The sequence below is a fragment of the Miniopterus natalensis genome, chromosome 4 (genome assembly GCF_054644295.1).
Source record: "Miniopterus natalensis isolate mMinNat1 chromosome 4, mMinNat1.hap1, whole genome shotgun sequence".
In the NCBI taxonomy this organism is placed as follows: domain Eukaryota; kingdom Metazoa; phylum Chordata; class Mammalia; order Chiroptera; family Miniopteridae; genus Miniopterus; species Miniopterus natalensis.
In genome coordinates, this window is record NC_142084.1 from 43,598,793 (window position 1) to 43,617,655 (window position 18,863).

The 18,863-nt window shown below is 45.2% G+C and overlaps 1 protein-coding gene across 1 annotated transcript in view; it reads left to right on the forward strand.

Moving 5' to 3' along the window:
• Window positions 1-18,863, forward strand: part of FHIP1A (FHF complex subunit HOOK interacting protein 1A) — a 190,921-nt gene that overhangs the window by 165,561 nt on the left and 6,497 nt on the right. The window contains exons 10-13 of the mRNA XM_016211211.2: window positions 6,475-6,665; window positions 9,246-10,373; window positions 16,095-16,273; window positions 16,615-16,753. Coding sequence (XP_016066697.2) covers window positions 6,475-6,665; window positions 9,246-10,373; window positions 16,095-16,273; window positions 16,615-16,753 — 1,637 coding nt within the window. The remainder of the gene's footprint in view (window positions 1-6,474; window positions 6,666-9,245; window positions 10,374-16,094; window positions 16,274-16,614; window positions 16,754-18,863) is intronic.

Consider the following 18,863-nt stretch of genomic DNA (forward strand, 5'->3'; position numbering starts at 1 on the left):
TACCTTTACAAGGTGAACTCTCCTCACCTTTTGTCTGCTTATAAGGTGGTGTTTGTTCAGAACTGTCCTTAGAGATGATACTCGTTAAGGCTTTTTTTGAAACACAGATCGGTACCTTATGAAGGTGAAGAAGTTTGCTCATGATTGAAATATTTACATGTTCAAGCCAGGACTAGTTATTTCCAGGGTAAGGACTAGTGATTTCCCAGGAATTACTAGGAAAGCGCATGAAGGGCACATTATCACAGGCTCTGAATAGAGTAATGGAAAAAATGCCAGACAAAGCCATCTGGTCCTAGGCTTTCTTCTTTGTTTCTTTGATGATGAAGATGAAGAAGATGATGCTGGTTGCCTTTTATTGAATACTTTATTTCTAATTCCACCGCACTGCGTGGGGGAATCCATGAGAAGAACTAATAGGAGGGCTTACACAGAAGTCGGGCATGTGGCGGACACGCAGGAAACCTCTACTTCCTGGTCTCTGTCCTCTGAACTGCTGATCCACCCTCACCCCGCACACACACATTTAAAAATTATTTTTAATTGTGGTAAAATACACATAACAAAAATTTCCCATTTAACTATTTGTAAGTGTAGAGTTCAGTGGTAGTAGGTACATTCACAGTGTTGTGCAACCATCACCACATCCATCCCAGAACTGTTTTCAGCTTGCAAAACTAATACTCTGTAATTATTAAACAATAGCTCCACATTTCCCCTCCCCCAGCCCTTGGCGGCCACCATTCTACTTTCTGTCTCTATGCATTTGACTACTCTGGGAACCTCATGTAAGTGTTTGCCTTTTTGTAGCTGACGTATTTCACTTAGCATAGTGTTTTCAAGTTTCATCCATGTTGTACTATGTGTCAGAATTTTTTCCTTTTTTTTTATTCTCTAAATATATTTTTTTATTTAAAATATTACAAATGTCCCTTTATCTCCCCAATGACCCATTCCACCCCGTCCCACCCCCCTCCCCAGTCCCTCTCCACACCATTGTCCATGTCCTTGGGTTGTGCACATGTGCATATAAATTCTTTGGTTACTCTCTCCCCCTCCACCCACCCGCCCTCCTCCCTCCCTCGGACATTCGTCAGTCTCATCTATGCTTCCATGTCATTGAATCTATTCTGTTCATCAGTTTATTAAGTTCTTTAGATTCCACATAGAAGTGAGACGATGTGATGTTTGTCTTTCGCTGCCTGGCTTATTTCACTTAGCATTATTTTCTCCAGGTCCATCCATACTGTCCCAAAGGGTACAAGAACCTTCTTTACAGCTGCGTAGTATTCCATGGTGTATATGTCCCAAGGCTTTTTTATCCACTCATCTACTGATGGGCACTTGGGCTAGAATTTTTTCCTTTTTAAGGCTGAATAATATTCCATTGTTTATACCACATTTTTAATCCATTCATCTGTTGATGAACACTGTGGATTGCTTCCAGTTTTTGGCTATTGTGACCAATGCTACCGTGGGTGTATAAGTATCTCTTCAAGACCCTGCTAGCAGTTCCTTGGGTATATACCCAGAAGTGGAATTGCTTAATCATACGCTAATTCTATTTTAATTTTTTAAATTGTTTTTCATTATAGTTGCACCATTTTACATGCCTACTAATATGACACAGGGTTTCCAATTTTTCCAACATATATTATTTTCTGTTCAGAAAAGAAGTACTTTTAATCAAACAAAAATGACAGGCAGATTTGAGAAAGAACCAACTAAAGCTCTTAGAAATAAAACCTGTAGTTATTAAAATGAAAAACTGAGTGTTTGGGGTAAATAGCATTTAAGACACAGATCAAGAGAGAATTAATGAACTAGAAGATAGATTGAGGAAGTTACTAAGTTTGCAGCAGAAGAAGATAGAGAGGTAAAAAACATGAAAACGAGGCTAAGAACCGTGGAGGCTAGAATCCACGTAGGACCCCAGACGGGGAGTGAACTGTTGATTTGACTTGACCTATTCTGGTTTTGGAATTTGCAACCTCATAAGGATTTTGGGAGGATCAACTGTGGCGATCTGTGAAAATGTGTTGAAATGCTATAAAGTATTACACAAATGCAAGGGAGTGGAATTTTCTAGAAAATACTTTTTAAACTAATGAAAACAATGTCTCTTCTGATTTAGAATCTGTACCAAAAGCAAGGATATGAAAATCCTCATTCTATTATTCATTTAAACTTTATCTTAAGGGACATAAAAAATAGATTTGTAATCCATCCTTTTATTGTTGACTGTTGTCATTTGAATGCACACGATAAATTTGTAGATCTGGGAGACAATAAAGCAGTGAAGATTATGTGAATCCTTTTAATGGAGTTATTTGTTATGTGATAAATAATAACTATACATCAATTTCATTGCAACCCAAATACTCTTAAATATTGACATCTCAAAGTGATAATCCATTTGTAGCTGATATCTTTCTTTCATGGAGGAAAACATCAGAAAAGTAAGTTGAAATAAGATACTCCCCAAAGAGAGGCTATTTTAGTGAGCAGAAAACCAAAGAAAAATAGTCCATCTCCATGGATGTAACTTATGATAGGCCAGTGCAGGCAGGAAATGCTGACTAGCAGTGAAGTGAGAGATCACTCCCATGTTCCTGGCACTTCCCAGTTTAGGCAGAATTTAATTGCTTAATACTCTGAATGCCATTGATGAATATTCTGGTTAGGGCGCTTTTTCAGAAGTGCTGATCCATTGTCAGCTTTATGAACTACATTGCCTGTTGTGTTCAGATAGAGGTTGTTTTGCTCGAAGAGCAGCTGTGTGTACATTTCAGGAACATTTCCATCTAGCATGGGAATTAGGTGTCTGGAGCAGGGCACAGAAAAGCCAGCCAGCCTAGGGTTGGATAAATAGGAAAAATGTGGCCAAACCATCTTTTTGAGATTCGCTAACATTGCTGTTTAGATTTTTGCCTAGTAGTGCATTATTCAGGTTAACATCATCTCAAAAGAAGCGCCTTGCTTACGTCACCATACTTCACCACTTTGTTTTGTTTGTTTTTATTGTTGATGGAGCAATAGGCAATATGTGTGCTTTGTTATCGACTGGTTGTCACTGAATTGTTTCAGAAGTGATGATTTATTTTAATGAGTGATACCCAGGTAAAGAGAAATAGATGTGGAATTGGTTGCAGAGAGTTGGGGAAATAATGAAAAGAGTGAAGACAGTATGGACAATATATATATTTTTCTGCTATATTGTGGGTTGACTTTGAGTAATCTGGATTCCTAAAATCATATATTTATTACTTTGTGATTATATTTACTGACTTCTGAATTTAAATAAAATCCCCAAACAAAATAAGTGTAGTAAAAATGAAAAGATAGTTTGATGACAAATACTTACACTAAATTCCTGAGTGACTTTTCTGCTATCAACAGCCATTTCATTTTGATATTTGACATTGGGAAGCATCTGACATTCATTCTATTTCTTTTCTTAAAGTCTAGTTGGTATACAATATTATATTAGTTTCAGGTATATAACATAGTGATTCAGCATTTATATATCTTATGTTGTGATCACCACAGTAGTAACCACACATCTGTCACCATCCACAGTTATCACACTATTATTAACCCTTCACCTTTTTCACCTGTTCCTACAATGCTCTTCCCTTTGGCAACCATCAGTTTGTTCTGTGTTTCTGTGAGTTTGTTTTGTTTGGTTTGACTTTAAAAAAAAATTTGACATATAAGTGAGATCATATGGTATTTGTCTTTCTCTGTCTGACTTACTTCACTTAGCACAATACTCCCTAGGTCCATCCATGTTGTTACAAATGGCAGGATATCATTCTTTCTTATGGCTGAGTAATATTCCATTGTGTATATATACCACATCTTCTCCATTCATCTATCAGTGGACACCTCGGTTGCTTCCATAACTTGCCTATTGTAAATAATGCTGCAGTGAACATTCATTTTGTTTTTTTATCTTTCCCTGTAAATGATGGAAAGGCAGAGGGTCAGTATATGGTGTTTCTGCCCTTCCCTCTGGGATAAGCCTTCATTCTAATGGCACAATAGAAGTACTGCATTGAATACAAGGGCGTTATTCATTTGAACTGATTCCCCCTCTTCCAGTGTTGTAGAACCTCTCCTTCAGTCTGTAGGGGATCTCCCTTTATTCAGTTTCCTCAGAAGAAAGCTCTGAGTTTCAACTGAAAGCGTGGATTTGCAAAGTTGCAAATTCCCAATTCCTCTTTATTCTGATATAATTTCAAGCCTCCCATTGGTGATATTTGATAAGTAGCTTTATTAGGTTTGATTCAATGTGCCATTTTAAAAAATATTTCTTGAGAAAGAGTAAAAATCTATTATATCAGCTCGTCATGAGATATGCTTGATTTGAGGTTAAGTAGTCATTGAGTTCCTGTAGTCTGTACAAGCATTGAATCGGTTTATTTCTTAAATAATTAACGATGAGAATAAGGGTACAGTAAGTCCTGTGTAATCTGAATTTCCCCAGGCGTCATGAGCTTGTGAGAGCAGATTTCACATCCACACTGTAGGGTAGGTTTCCCTGGCTCGCCTCCGCCCCTCACCGAAGACGTTGGCCCCTGCGAAGCATCAGCCATGACTCCTGGGGGCTCCCTGAGGGAGGGGTTCGTTCATGAACAAGTCTGTCCCCCACTGGTTGCCACAGCAGCCTCTGTTGTGATCTCCTCCCTGGATGAGGCCCCTTTGGTTGCTGCTGCCTCACCTCCGTCCCTGCTGGGCCCTCGCCCATCCTGGGGGTGCCCGGTGCCGAGGTGCTGGACCTGCACTGTCTTCCCTTGTGCCCGAGGGGCCAGGCCTGTGCTGTGTCCAGACAGGTGGCAGAAGGCCTCGCTCCCCTGCATCACTCTGAGTCACTAAACATCTCTGCTCAGAGAGACCCTTGTGAAAAGAGCTTCATTTTCTACCCACAGCAGCCACTTCTTTTCCAACAGAGCTCAGATATGAGTCCCCAAAGCTGGGCCAAGAATCAGAACAGACCTGCCCCCTTTCCTTTACCGCTCCCCGTCATCTTTCCTGTCTGTTCTTGAAACTGAACTTATGAAAATAGATGACTCCACATCAGACGGCGGGGCGGGTCTAGATCTTAGTGATGGCAGTTTAGGCCTCAGGTGTGTGCCCAGGAGTGCAGGAAAAGCCACCTAGATGGGGAACTTGATTGTTTTGGGGAACAGAAGGCTAAGTGGCAAGCTTGTCATCTCATAGCTTGAAGGTTATTAAGATGTTTGGTGGAAAGTACTGTGAGGAGAATGAAATAGTTTTTCCTCCTTGACGGGCTTTTGCAGTAGGTCCGTCATCAGCATAAAATAGGTTTTCCTCATTTGGATCAACAGACGTGGGAGATGGCTTAGTGTCTGCGGGCCTTAAGACATACCCTGAAAGTTATACTTTTATCTTTTTCACTGACTCCTTAGTCATAGCTTGTTTTTCTCTGCACTGACTCTTTCTTGAAAGTTAAATGCAGAAATGAAAGCATCTGGGTTGTTGAGATTGTGGTTGTTCCCATAGAGGCACAGTCTCCTCTGGAACTGGCTCCTGCTCACAGGGGTGACATGGGGCTCTGAGCCTTCAGCCCCACTGCTCCATCTTGGTTCAACAGCAGAGCCTTCCTCCCTAATAAGAAAGTAAGCCATTGAAACACACTTTCTTCTATCCGTGAAGCCCACAATGTGCTCCAAGCGTGTCAGAAACGATTGCTCATATTTTTCTTGTCTCCACAGTCATGATGATACTAAGATGCTTTGATCCCCAACCAAAAGCGTTTTGTGTGCAATGGGGCCCAGTGCCCTCACTGAGTCTTTGGCCATTGTATTTTCTCATGGTCACCCAGGAGAACAGAGGAGCGAGTTTGTACTATGCAGTGGTTCTGCTGCCCCTCAGTGCCCACTAGGAGTCAGAATACCTGGGATTGTATTTCAAAATTATTGAAGGAGGTCCTTCCTCTGAGAGCACATTGTATTGAGGAGGCAAACACCAACATAACTGATGTGAAATACTAGAGCTGTAGTAGAGGTCTGTGAGCATAGTGGAAGGAAAGAGTAGCCCTGTCTTGGAGTAGGAAGCCTGGAGGCCTTCCTGGAGAAGGTGACACTGAAGCTGGACTTTGTAGGATGGTAAGGCATTTGTCAGGCAGGTAGAACACATTTTGGGTGAAGGTTACAGTGGGTGCAGAGGCACGGAGGCAAACAGGGATAGCTGATCCATTAAGAGATGAGGAAGTTTGTGGAGCTTAAATTGTGAAGGCCTCACATGCTCTGCATAGGGGTTGTTCTGTAAGAAGAAAGAAGCCCTTGACAAATATTAAGCAGGAGAGTGGACCCTGGGGGCCAGTGGGATGGATTGAGAGTAGGGAGAGGATGGTCACCCTTGGCCATTAGTCCTTATTATGGCTTAGGAGGTGGCTGACTGGGAAGGGACATTTCGGAGACTGAATGCTGGCCCTCTTTGTCATTCCAGGTACCTGATCCCTTGCAATCACATGATGCTGAGTCAGAGGTGGGCTGTGAAGGAGAGAGACTGTTACTCTGTGTCTGCAGCCAAGCTGCTCGCCCTGACCCCTGTCTGCTGCTCCAGCGGGATCACCCTGACACTTGGGAACCAAGAGAGGGATTATATTCTCTGGTCAAAGTGTACGCATGATACTTCAGGTAGGAACTTGCTGGTGATGGTCTTTAAACAAAAGGATGCCAGATTCTGTCTCTCCTTGGGATATGTGTCTGAGAAGATGGAGAGTGAGCTCCATTTCTTTTATGAATGTCTAGTTGGGGGTCCTTTTCTGCTTCATAAGGAGTAATGGACACTGTAATCAGTGTTCATTTTCATGCCCAGCTGTCACTGATTTCATGCTCCCAGACCTTTATTTTAACTAGGATTTCTAGTGTCGTGCTCAGAATCCAAACGTGAGAATGTGTACCACTCTGTCTTCTAAAAAAAATAGGGGTGAGGGATGTGGAGGTGGTATAGCTAAGATAGAATTAGCCCTTATTTTAATTTCAAAAATGGCCCATTTTGATGCTTGCCTGTCAATAATATATCATCATAAAGCTTGAAATTTGTGATACAGCAACAGTATCTGAGCCATTTGATTGACCTACAGGAGTTATGGTGCTCATGTGCTGTTTGCCAGCGCACCTGACCTTGTACAAGTAAAATGGAAATGGTCACCTCTGTCAGCCTTGGCCTCTGAGGGCAGCGGGGACAAGGAGGTGTTTGTGTATCGTTCATTTACAGAGACTGTTTTAGTTCAGGAAGATTCTGCCTGTCCTGCGACCACTAGGACATGGTCGAGTCCTGGTGTTCACTTGGATGATCGAGTCTGTATTCTGATATCCTCCAAGCAGTGTCATTCTGTTCATCTGATGTACTTCTTTAGACTGTAGGCTGCTTGACTAAGAAAATATTAGCATATTTGGTATAAATGTAACTTTTAGAAATTAAGGTTGTCTTACTGATTCTTGGTCTTTAAGGAAAGAAACAGTATATGCATGGAAATTAATAATTTTTGTGGCAGTATAATAAGATGGGTTTTAAATATATTTCCCTGTTGGTTAAACTAGTGTGGACTTCTTATATTTTCCTGCCCAGTAGTTATTTTTTAAAACATATTTGAAAACTGATGTCTTTTTTATTTATTAAAAAAGCTATTTCAAGAATGATTCTGTGCCTTACCTTGCCTCAGAATTCAAAATTCAAGTTAGACAGTTGTGGAGTGCCTGCAACTTCCTTTCCCTGTGTTACATTTAATTCTTTGAAAAAGGTGGTATGCCTGGTCTAGAGATGAAGAAACAAACTCAGAGAGGGATCGGCTTGTCCAAGGTTATCCAGCTGGAAGGTCCTCTGGTTCCAAATTCCGTGTTCCTTCCACTGTGCTGCCTCCGGGGTTCCTTACAGCAGACAGATACTGTAATGGATGAATGGTTACACAGATGGAAGTGTAGGTAGGTAGGTAAGTAGGTGTAGGTGCAGCGGTTAAGAGCTAGGATTCTGAATCTTGGGCTCTGCTACTTTCTTGGGCAAATTACTTAACCTTTTAAACCGTTTTCCTCATATAAAGTCATACCTACCTTAAAGTGTTGTTCCAAGGATAAGTGACCTTGGACATGTAAAGCTCTTAGAAGATTTCCTGGCATGTAGTAAGTGCTAAATAAATATTGCTAGTATCGTGTGTTTTTAAATGTCTTTTTATGTAAAGTGGATAAGAGATAAACTAACCTTTTAGCAATAGAGCTTTAAAAAAATGAATTATGTCTACCTTGGTGACAGGAAAATGTGTATTTTTAAAAGTTCAGTTCTGGCCTAGTCTGGAAGAGATTTAGATAATGAAGAGACAAGAAGCTTGCAAAGGTGTGGCATCGAATGAAACAAGAACAGGGCTGACAAGAGACAGCTTGTGCTTGAGCTGTGGCTCTGCCCCAACTAGTTAGCTGGGTGATCTTTTGTCTCTGAGCCTCTACTTCTTCATCTACAAGTGGAGAAGATGCTGTGCTCCATGAAGGCTGTTGTGGGGATTAAATTAGCTAGCACTGAGAAAGCACCTGTCCCATGGGAGATGTTTAAGAAAACTGCAGAGTACGTGTTGTCCTTGTTTGAGTCCCTTTTTTTCAGTTATGCAGTTGAGAACTTGACCGTCAGAGGCAGAGTGGGAACACCTGAAGCATCCTTAGGCGACAAGGACTATTTTTGTAGTGGAGAGGCCTTTATCATAAGAGACCATGGGGTACACATCAACGTCCCAGTCGTTCCCCGGAAGGCAGAGCAAGTCAACAGGATTTTCTAAAAACCCAGTGTTTTCTAGAGAAAACCTGTTCCCAAATTCATGGGCTATAGGCCTTCCACTTTAGAATTGAAGTAAAAGTCCTTTAAATCATTACCTGCACTGTGGCAGGTACTATATTGAATACATTACCCAGTTTAATCCTCTCAGCAACCTGGGAGGGTGCCGTTATTAGCTCTTACTTCCCTTAGGACTGCTGCCAAATCCATTTTCAGCTGGAGACAGCCAGTATCCCACTGGCCGTATTGGTTTGTATCTCCTACGAAGGTAGACTTTCTGTTACCTTCCTTCTTAAAATCTAAGCATTTTTTATCGTTCCGAAATCAAAGTAGCAGGTGTGAGAAAGTCTCGGCAGCCAGAGGAGACACATGCCCGCCCACTGCCTTTGTCCCCCACCCCTCCGAAGGGCTCGAGGGGGCTCACTCATTCCGATTTGTCCGCCTCCCTCCCGCAGGGCCCGCCGAGCAGCTCGCAGAGGCGCCCGCCCCGTCGGCCTGCATTGTGCAGTACGGCAAGGCCCTGGACATCAGCTACCTGCAGTACCTGTGGGAGGCCCACACCAACATCCTGCGCTGCATGAGGGACTGCCGCGTCTGGTCCGCCCTCTACGACGGGGATTCCCCCGACCCCGACACCTTTCTCCGGAGCCTGCCAGAGGAGAGCCCTGCCAGCTCCGCCTACCCCGGGCTCAGGCTCCCGCCGCAGCTCCCCAGCAAGACAGGGCCTCAGCCCGCTCCGAGAAAGGACAAGAGCCAGACGGAACTGGAGTGGGACGACAGCTATGACACCGGGATCTCCCCGGGGGCTGCCGTGGGCTCCCCCCGGCCTTATGATGATCTGGAGAATCCTGGCCTGCCAGCACCAATTGACCCCCCCAAACACATCCAGGAGATGAAGAGGACTGCCATCCTCCGCTTCAAAGGGTCCTACATCGAGGAGTCCGACTTCCAGGATGACGTGATGGTGTACAGGCTGTGTGCGGAGAAGGACTCTGAGGACACTGGAAAGTCACAGGAGGAGCCCGCAAGCCCCCTGGCCCAAGGCCAGACCGAGGTGCAGAGCACCCCCACGAACAATGGCCCCCTGCCCAGCCCTCAGCCAGAAACAGACTCCGAGGAGGAGCATCACAGGGACAACTCGGACATGTTTCCAGATGTGTCCGAGGAGCCGCCACGAGAAAAGGAGCCCGAGGAAGCCCCAGAACCAAACTCAGAGTTAGCAACCCCCCTCTCCAAGGCAGAGCACAGTTCAGACCCGACGGCTGCTGACCCAGAGGGAGATTTCATTGCCCGGTACGACCAGATCATTAAAGACCTGGATTCTGGCAGCGAGGGCTTGATGGAACAGAACTTCTCCTCACCTGATGCCTTGCTCCTCACAAATGAGCAAGAAGGGAAGGAAGAGAGCAGAGGAGGAAGGGAGGCGGAGGAGGGGAAGGAGGACCTGGAAGAGGAGGATGACTTTGACGCTTTCATAGTGGAAGCTCCTGCCGAGGAGACCGTGCCGTCCCCGTTTGGGGTGAGAGATGAGACTGACCTTGCCAGTCGCCACCCCATGAGGACTCAGAGCACCCCATTCACAGGTGACCATCTTAGCTTGCTTTGTGATTTCTGCTTTTGAAAGTACTTGTACATAGGACCGCAGGAGAGTAAGGTAGGTGGAGGGAAGGAAGGAGCATTAGCCGTTTACCTAACAGAGGGGCAAAAGTATTTTTGTAAAGAGTGGAGAGGGGGGTTCCATTTTTATTTTATTTTGTCATTCTCGCAATGATTGTTGGTTTGTGTTTTTTTACCCCCACCAGCAAATTAGAGGTTCAATTTTACTGTTGAGTAATTTCCCTTGAAATGCCTGTGATAAAGTAATAGGACTGATGAAACGACATAAGAAACCCAGTCTCGTTATTTAATAGACCCATTTCCTTTAGTCTAATTTATTTTTCTCCTTAGCATTTATTTCATGTGTATTTTTTATAAGTACATCCCCCCCATTAGAATGTATGCTCCACGAGGGCACAGGTGTTGGCCTGCTCTCAGCTCCATCCCCAGCACCTGCACAGTGACCAGAGCACATGGTCGCCACTCAGAATACTTGCTGTGTACACATCAGAACCATGGGGGTTAGTTGGGCCTTTGCCTGGGAACTCATTTCGGATAGTCACAGAATCTTCATCCAAAAATAAGTACAGTGGACCCACATAAACTCCTAATTCTACCAAAGAATGGCTGTTCCAGTGATACACCCGTCACCACGGGTAGGCATCCTGGGAGAGGCAACGCGATGAGGGTATCAGGTAAGAGGATGGGGGCGAGGGATTATGATGCAGAGCATCTTTAAATATCAGCCGGTAACATCTGAACCTGCAAATCGTGATGCAGAGGGATGGCTGGGGTGGGACCCTCCAGTGGTGTTCAGGTAGCAAGGAGAGGTCCCTAAAGGAACTGGCATCACAGAGGGACAGACAGTGGCCTTGGGTTCAGGCCTGTCAGGGGATCCTGGTTCTGCCACTTTCAGCTATGTGGCCTTGGTGTCCCTGATCACCCTCCATTCTCCCCTGTGAGGACTGAGTGTAATACTGGGGGGTCATTATTAAGGTTACCGGCAGCCCCCAGCAGCCCTGGCAAGTAGGGGGCAGCCTGGGAGGAGAGGTCATGCTCTTGCCGCCTCGAGTCAACCAACATAAATCACGTTACGCTCTGGTCCAGCCAGATAGACTTTGCATGAGTTCAAGGAGCTCCTTCACCCTCCTCCAGTACTTATTCATCTATTTACTGATGCCTAAAATTTTATTTAATTTAAACAGGGAGAGAGCTTTTCATTTTACAATTAAAAGGCTGAGGGTTCTAGTTGAGAGAACATTTCAGTGTGAATGGGTTTTAATTAAAATTCAATCAGTCGGTCAATCATAAATAAGAAGGATTAAATGATCTCAGTTTTCCTAGTCGATAAGGGAGGAGGAGGGGAGGGAACGCCCCAGACCACTGGAGGGGCAGGAGCTCCGTGGAAGGAAAGGAACAGAAGAGACCCAGCAGGGGTCCCTATGTTGCCTGAAGCCTGCCCCCTTTACTGTCGCCCAGGGGAAATCCCCGCTGTTCCCCACTGTTCTGCAGGACACCAGGGCCCCCATGGCTAGTAACCAGCCTTTCCTCAGAATGCCAGCCTTATAAAGCAGCAGCATCCCTGGGAAATATGTAAATTGAGGAAACCAAGTATAGCTTAGGGCCAAAAAAAAAAAAAAAAGCTAGTACAATACCTTATTAAATAACATCAATATTTTGCTTATGATACACCTGAGAGCCAACAATACATAAAGTGAGTTTTCTGATACATGTAGGTAATTTTAACTAAAACTTACCCTTTTCTCCTTTGAAACTGGTTGGCAGTGTTAGGAAACACCTTTACTCTTTCCATATAGTGAACTTTGTCGTTTCCAAACTTCTGAGTGTGCTCTGCGGCATTGGGCTTAACGTCCACCTCTGTGTGGAACCCTGGCTTCCTCTGAAAAGAATTTGTTTCTTGGCAATATCCATTTCATTTATCTAATTAACGTGATTAGCAACCTTTATTTGGCAGGTTCTATGCTAGGTACTAAAGACAAAAAAAGGAGTTTGCAGACTTTTAGAGGAAACATCAACAAAGAATTTCTTAGTGAGAAGTGCACTGTCAGTCACTGTATGCCAAGTCCCATGGGACCCAGGGCAGGGCGCAGGAAAGGCTTCGCAGGGCAGGGACATGAGCAGGGAATGGAACCAGGTAAAAGTGCCTGAGAATGACGGTCCAGAGGAAACAACAGGCAGAAGACAGATGAGACTGGCCGTGCATAGGGCATGACAATGCATTGGGATGTGGGCAGAGAGGAGTGTGGGAGAGAAGCAGCCAGAGGGCTTGGTGCCTGCCAGCTCCTAGGGGCCTTTGGGCTAAGCAGGGCACTTTGTGCTGCTGGCATTGAAGATGCACTGGGAGTATTAGCGTTGGCAGGGGTGTGACTGGATACGTGTGGAAATGCCAGCTTTGCAGCAGCATGCAGGGCACTGCAGTGGGAGACGGTTGTGCCAGGGAGGTCGAGTGAGACTTGCCATCTTGCCAGAGTTGAGAGTGCACCAAAGCTGGCTCCAGCGATCCTGTGTCTAGGAACAGTTCACCCTCACACGTGTGTGCTAAGGCATACATTCAGAGACGTCCACTGCAGCACTGTTTATAACGGGAAAAGGCTGGACACAACCCACTGTCTACCGGTAGGTGACTGTTTTACTAAAGCAAATCCCATGGCAATTGGGTATTTTTTGGCCCTGAGATGAATGAGACAGCTCTGTATGTGCTGATATGCACAGTCTCCAGGATATGTTGTTAAGTGGAAAAGCAAGGTGCAGAGCAGTGTGTAGAGAATGTCATTACAAGAAAATACCAGTAGACAGACAGACAAGACACACACACACACACGCGTGCGCTCTCACACTCCTGGGAGGCATGGTACAGGCACTGGACAGAGATCATCTGAATTAAAATTGGGACTCTTCCATTTCCTGGCTGTGTGTACTTGGCATTTTGCCTTATCTTTAAATGGGGATAAATAATAAACATACTTCGTAAGAGATGTTGTATCTAAATAAGCTAATACAAGATAAGTGCTTAGAACACTGCCTGGTACATACTAAGTGATAAATGTTTTTAAAAAAATAAATTTTTATTTAGTTATAGACATAAACATTTTTGGTGTAGAATACACTAGAATCTGTTAAGAGGACTTGCCTCCATGGCAGAGGCCTGTTGTCTATTTTATACTCCTATACTGTTTGAAGAAAAACAAAATTTTAAATCATTTCACTCTATTAAAATAGAAAACTATTGTTGAAGTCCAGATAAGAAGTGATGAGACTGTGACCTCAGGCAGTGCTGGCAGGGGAGGTGGAGGTGAAGGACGGCGTTCAGGAGATATTTCCACTGTAGGATTGGCAGAGCCAAGGTACAGAATCAATAGGATCAGGAAATATGGGTGGGGGTGCAGATGGAGGCAGGGGGAGGGGCACTTGAGGACACACAAGTGAATGATAGGGAGGGGCAGTGGAGGTCATCTTAGTTGTTCTGAAAAATCAAATATCTTATGGCTGTGGAGTTTATCTGTCCTCCTAGAAGAAGGGGGAAAGTGCACCCTCCATCCCCGGTACACACCCGTGGCTTTCTGAATTGCAGCTAGTTTCCTGATTTTCAGCTGCTTGCCAGTTTCCCCTGGCAACTGCTTTTTGCTAAGCAGTTCTTTTTTTTTTTAAGTGGTAGAAATCAACTAAGAATAAAACAGAAATTTGAAAAGGTTTAATGTATATCTCTTATTGCACATGGCTAAGAAGTTGTAATTAATGTCATTTGTGGGTTATAATGACAGTCTCTGGCCTTGACCTAATATTCTGTCATCCCAGTGAGACAGTGATGGCACTCTCCCAGGGAGTGGGCCAAACAGGCTTTTCTCTCTGCACTTACAGCAGTGATGGACTATAAATGGTGTCTCCTGGTCATTGCATGGTCGGCAACCTTCATGTGTGTAGGGTGGCCAGCTGAGGCCAAGTGCAGTCTGGGATGGTGCCAGGGAAACTGAGGGCTCACATTCAGGCCATATGTGTTACAAGAGACTCTGCCCACTTAAATATGGCTTAATACACCTGTCTGCTCCCTCTGGAAGGAAAGAGATGATGCTGAGCCTGGGACTGCAGAGGGGCAGGAGAGAGGGGATGGAGAAAGATTGGGTCCAGGGTTGAGGAGGGTGAGGACAGCCTTCTTGTGGATCTTCCTGGAAAGCTAGACTTGCACACTGTGATGCCTTACAAAGAGTTATTGGTGACAATTCTGGGGTTCTTGATGGAGCCCCATCAAGTTGCTTTCAAATTGGGGTTCCAATCCAGAGTTTCTGAATATGTTTGGCAACCTCTACCAGTGTTGTTTTTCAAGCAAGGGCTCTTCAAAGACACTCTATGCAAAGAGCTCATTGACCTGCTGGGTCATAGATTGTGACGGAGGATCTCAGACTCCCATCACAAAGATGGGAAAGTTGAGACTAAGTTCAGCATGGGGGGGGGGTGCTTTTTCTGTGTTTTGAGGCTCCTTAGAGACATGCTTTGTGTTCCTGGTGATGGGACTATTGCCATTACCCTGTTACTCGCCTGCACGGTGAGAGGTTTGTAGTTGGTGTTCCCATTTCTCACTACCACAGCTTCTGCATGAAGCACCTTGTGATAAACTCTGTTTCTATTAAACTCATGTTAATGTTGGTGGCGTCTTCATAAAGCACATTTCTCCATCCAGGGGTATGTGCTTTGTTATAGATATGCTATGGTTTAGTGGCATCATCAATAGCTCCACTGGGGGAAACACAAAATTCTCATTGATTTTGCTTAATGGACCACTTTTATGGTAAAACTAGAAAATATCTTCCAGTAATTTTGTTAATGCCAGATTAATTTTCTTGATTTTTCCCCCCTGCCTTCAGTGAACTCAAACATAAAGCATATTAATTTTCTGGTGACCCAAATTAGCCGAAGCTCCTTTTTTCTCAATTTTTTTAATGAACTGCTTTTTAAAAAAAATGAAATAATGGATTTTCTTTTTTAAGGAACCTATGACATACCAAACTATATCTCCCCAGACCAAGTCCCTTCTCTCCCTTCCTTCCCTCTGAAAATTGAGGTGTGGTTACCTAGTTGTTCAGGGCTACCAGCCTTATTTACCCTCCCTCCTCTCTCTCTCCTTGTCCTGCATTGTGACGTTTGACAAGAATCTTTCTCATGGTGCTTATTGGGGACAGACAGCTCCTGTTGACAGTGTTACTATTTGACCAACTTAGTTCATGTGGTTTGGTATTCTTGAATAGCATGAAGATTTTTTGTTACCCAAACTTGTGGTTGCCTCTAATGTTTGCATGGAACCCTGAGGCACTAAGGATCATGAGCTGATAAATGTCATGGTTTTGAGCATTGGCAGCACCAAGAAGTAAGAAGTGCAGAAACTCTGTGGAAAAGTATATCTTAATTTTAAAAATTATTTGTCAAGGTCTATGATAATTTTCCAAGTGTTGCAACTGCTCATGGAGTCAAAATAGTAGTTCCCATGCACACTTGTCTGCTTTCTTTCTGTGGCGGAGGTTTTGTGTGTGTGGGTTTGAGGCAGGAGAAGACCCATCTGCATCTCCCATGTCTGTACTGGATTTGCACCTGGTGGGGCTGTGGTTTGGGAGCCGTGGCCCCAGTGGCTCCTTAGCTGCCAGAGAAAGACATCCCCTGTGCCTGGCTAGCCCTGAAGCCTTGTATTTCTCCCGCAGGCCCATTCATCAGTGTGGTCCTGTCAAAGTTGGAGAACATGCTGGAGAACTCTTTGCATGTTAATCTGCTGCTAATCGGGATCATTACTCAGCTAGCCAGCTACCCCCAGCCACTGCTGCGCTCCTTTCTGCTCAACACCAACATGGTCTTCCAGCCAAGTGTCCGTTCTCTCTACCAGGTATGTTAGCTGAGCCCGCATCCGTACCGGCTGATTTTATGGGTGCTAATGAGCAAGGCTCCTCCTCTTCTTCCCATTTTTTTGTTAACAAATTCCTCTAAATTATTCGCTCTTCTTTCTTATCCGGGTTTGCTGGTTGTGTGTAGATTATTCTAGACAAACTGCAAAGCCTCATTTAGTTTGATGTTTCGAGGGTGCCCTACCAAAACACCCCGGCAGTTAAAAATGAGCAAATCCCTAACGTACTAGCTCCTGCAAGGAGGGCTGTACCTGAGAGATACACTGATAACAGGGTGGAATTCCGTTTGAAGCATTAACATCATTAATGTTGTTTTTGACAGGTCCTAGCATCTGTGAAAAACAAAATTGAACAGTTTGCTTCTGTGGAGAGAGACTTCCCAGGACTCCTCATACAAGCCCAGCAATACCTGCTCTTCCGAGTGGACATGTCCGACGTGACACCTGAGTCACTAACCAAAGGTAAGAGGTTTCTCGCCTGTGTCTCTCCTTCTCCGGCTCCCCCATTTCCCCCACCTCCCGATCTAGGTTCAAAGATGCTGGATAGGCTCCTGGGCTCTAAGAGCATCTAAATATATTTTCATTTTTCCCCAACAGCAAGGAGCTTTCTGTTGGTGTTCTTAAGCCTAAAGAAAGGTCTGCCTGGCCCACGCCCAGCCCGTTCTCGGTTTGGAGGGTCTAGCGGGCATTTGCTTCCCAACCGAGAGGGGCTTTGGGAAGGAGCACACAGTGTTTGGGTTGTCGCCAGGCTAGAATAAGTACCTCGGCGCCTGGGGCCAGGAGGAGGCACTCCATGCCACATCTGGAGGCGTTTCTTGGCTGGCCCTACCCTGAGGAGGGCATCCATTCTCTTTGTTTCCAGAGACTCTTGGGCCCAAAATAAGTGTGCTGTAGGGCTCTAGAAGGTAAAAACTGTTCATTTGGACTGGGAGAAGTAGTGTTTATGCTCATCTTAAAATTCCTGAGAGGGCCTTTTCATCAGTTCAAGAGGTGTTGGGCTGGGGCCTGGCAAGGTGGGCAGGGAGGGTGGTGGGTGGGTGCTCAACAGGAGACTTGAGGACTGCCTTGGTGGTCAGACACTGGCTCTGAGAGGCAGAACTGCACCTCAGAGTAATTTATAACCCTTTAAAGGAAGTTGAAGGCTTGACCTCGCCTCTGTGCTGCTCTTTGATCTTGGTCATTGGGCCTCACTGGGTCTCAGGTTCCTTGATTCTTAAGTGAAGAATTTGTTTTCCATCTCTGAAGTCCTCTCTGGCTGTAGACTCTGGGTGTGAAGAACCCTTAGGGCATCACAAGGCGGATTTTGCAAGAAAGGTGGGCCTTGTGCCACTGGGGATAGGGGGGTTCAATCTTTGGCCCTGGAGTAGGGCATGGAAGGCCATTTGTACAGGGAAGGGAGCCCCACCTCTCAGGAAGGTGGGGACTGCAGGCCCGCATGGCCTCTGATACCCATGGGCACAGTTAGTCTGTTAGCTGTTCCTCTTGAACAGGGAGCGTATGGCCACAACTCACCTTATGAGAGAGGGTGCGTCAGGTAGTTAGCTTCTGTGCATAACAAGCCACTGCAGAAACAGAGTTAACAGAAAGCCGTTCACGAGGACTCGGGAGTCAGTGTGGCTACCCAGCTGTTCTGATCTGGGCCGGGCTCTGCTGTTTTGGCTCTTGTGTTGCTGTCAGCAGGTGGCTGGATGTCTGGGGTGGCCTCAGTCATATAGGTGGCTGCTGACTGGGGTGATGGGGATGACAGGGGCCTGTGCTTCTCCTTATCCAGCAGGTTAGCCCTGCTTGTCAAGGTCATGGCCGCTGTGTTGCAAAGTGAGAATTTGCAGGAACGTACAAAATCTCTTCAGGCTCCAGAATTCTGACGCATTCTGTTGGCCAAAGCAAGTCCCTGGGCCAGTTCCAGTCCAAGAAAGGAGCAGAATCCCCACCTCCTGATGGGAAGAGCTGCAAAGAATTATGGCCAGTGTTGCAGTCGCCAGACGGGGTGGTGTCAGTTTCCCTACATTACACCCCAGGCTTGGTCCTCACTTATATTTTACAACTTATAAAATGCTTTCCCAGACAGTCAATTTTTATTTCCAAACAGCACTGCAAAGTGGTCAAGAAAGAAACTGTTGGGTTCATTTTCATGAAAGGAAGCCAAAAGCAGGGGCCCAGGGTAGTCAGGTGGGACCACGAAACCCAAACGCCTGAGACTGTCTGCCTAGTTCATGGGGCTGACTGCCCACACGCTGACTGATGTCGTGGGCTTTCCTGGGCGAGAAGTGCGTGTTCCAGTGAGGGATGGGGTCACTCACACCTGTGCTCTTTTCTGGCTTGAGACTGTCTGATGGCTGTGGCCACCAGATATGTGTCCAGGGAAGCTTGTTCCCACATACAGTTGTCAAATTAGTCAGCTCTGGCTGATGTTTTTTCAGGGACTTTGACTTGTAGGGCTTCTCTTGGGATGTAAGGCTTTTCTTTCATTGAGTATTTTCCACATCAACTTCCTAACTTCTTCCAGATTAGCAAAGTGACACCCTCCCTCAACTTGAAAAAACTCCAGACCCACAGAATGGGAAAGGTCCCT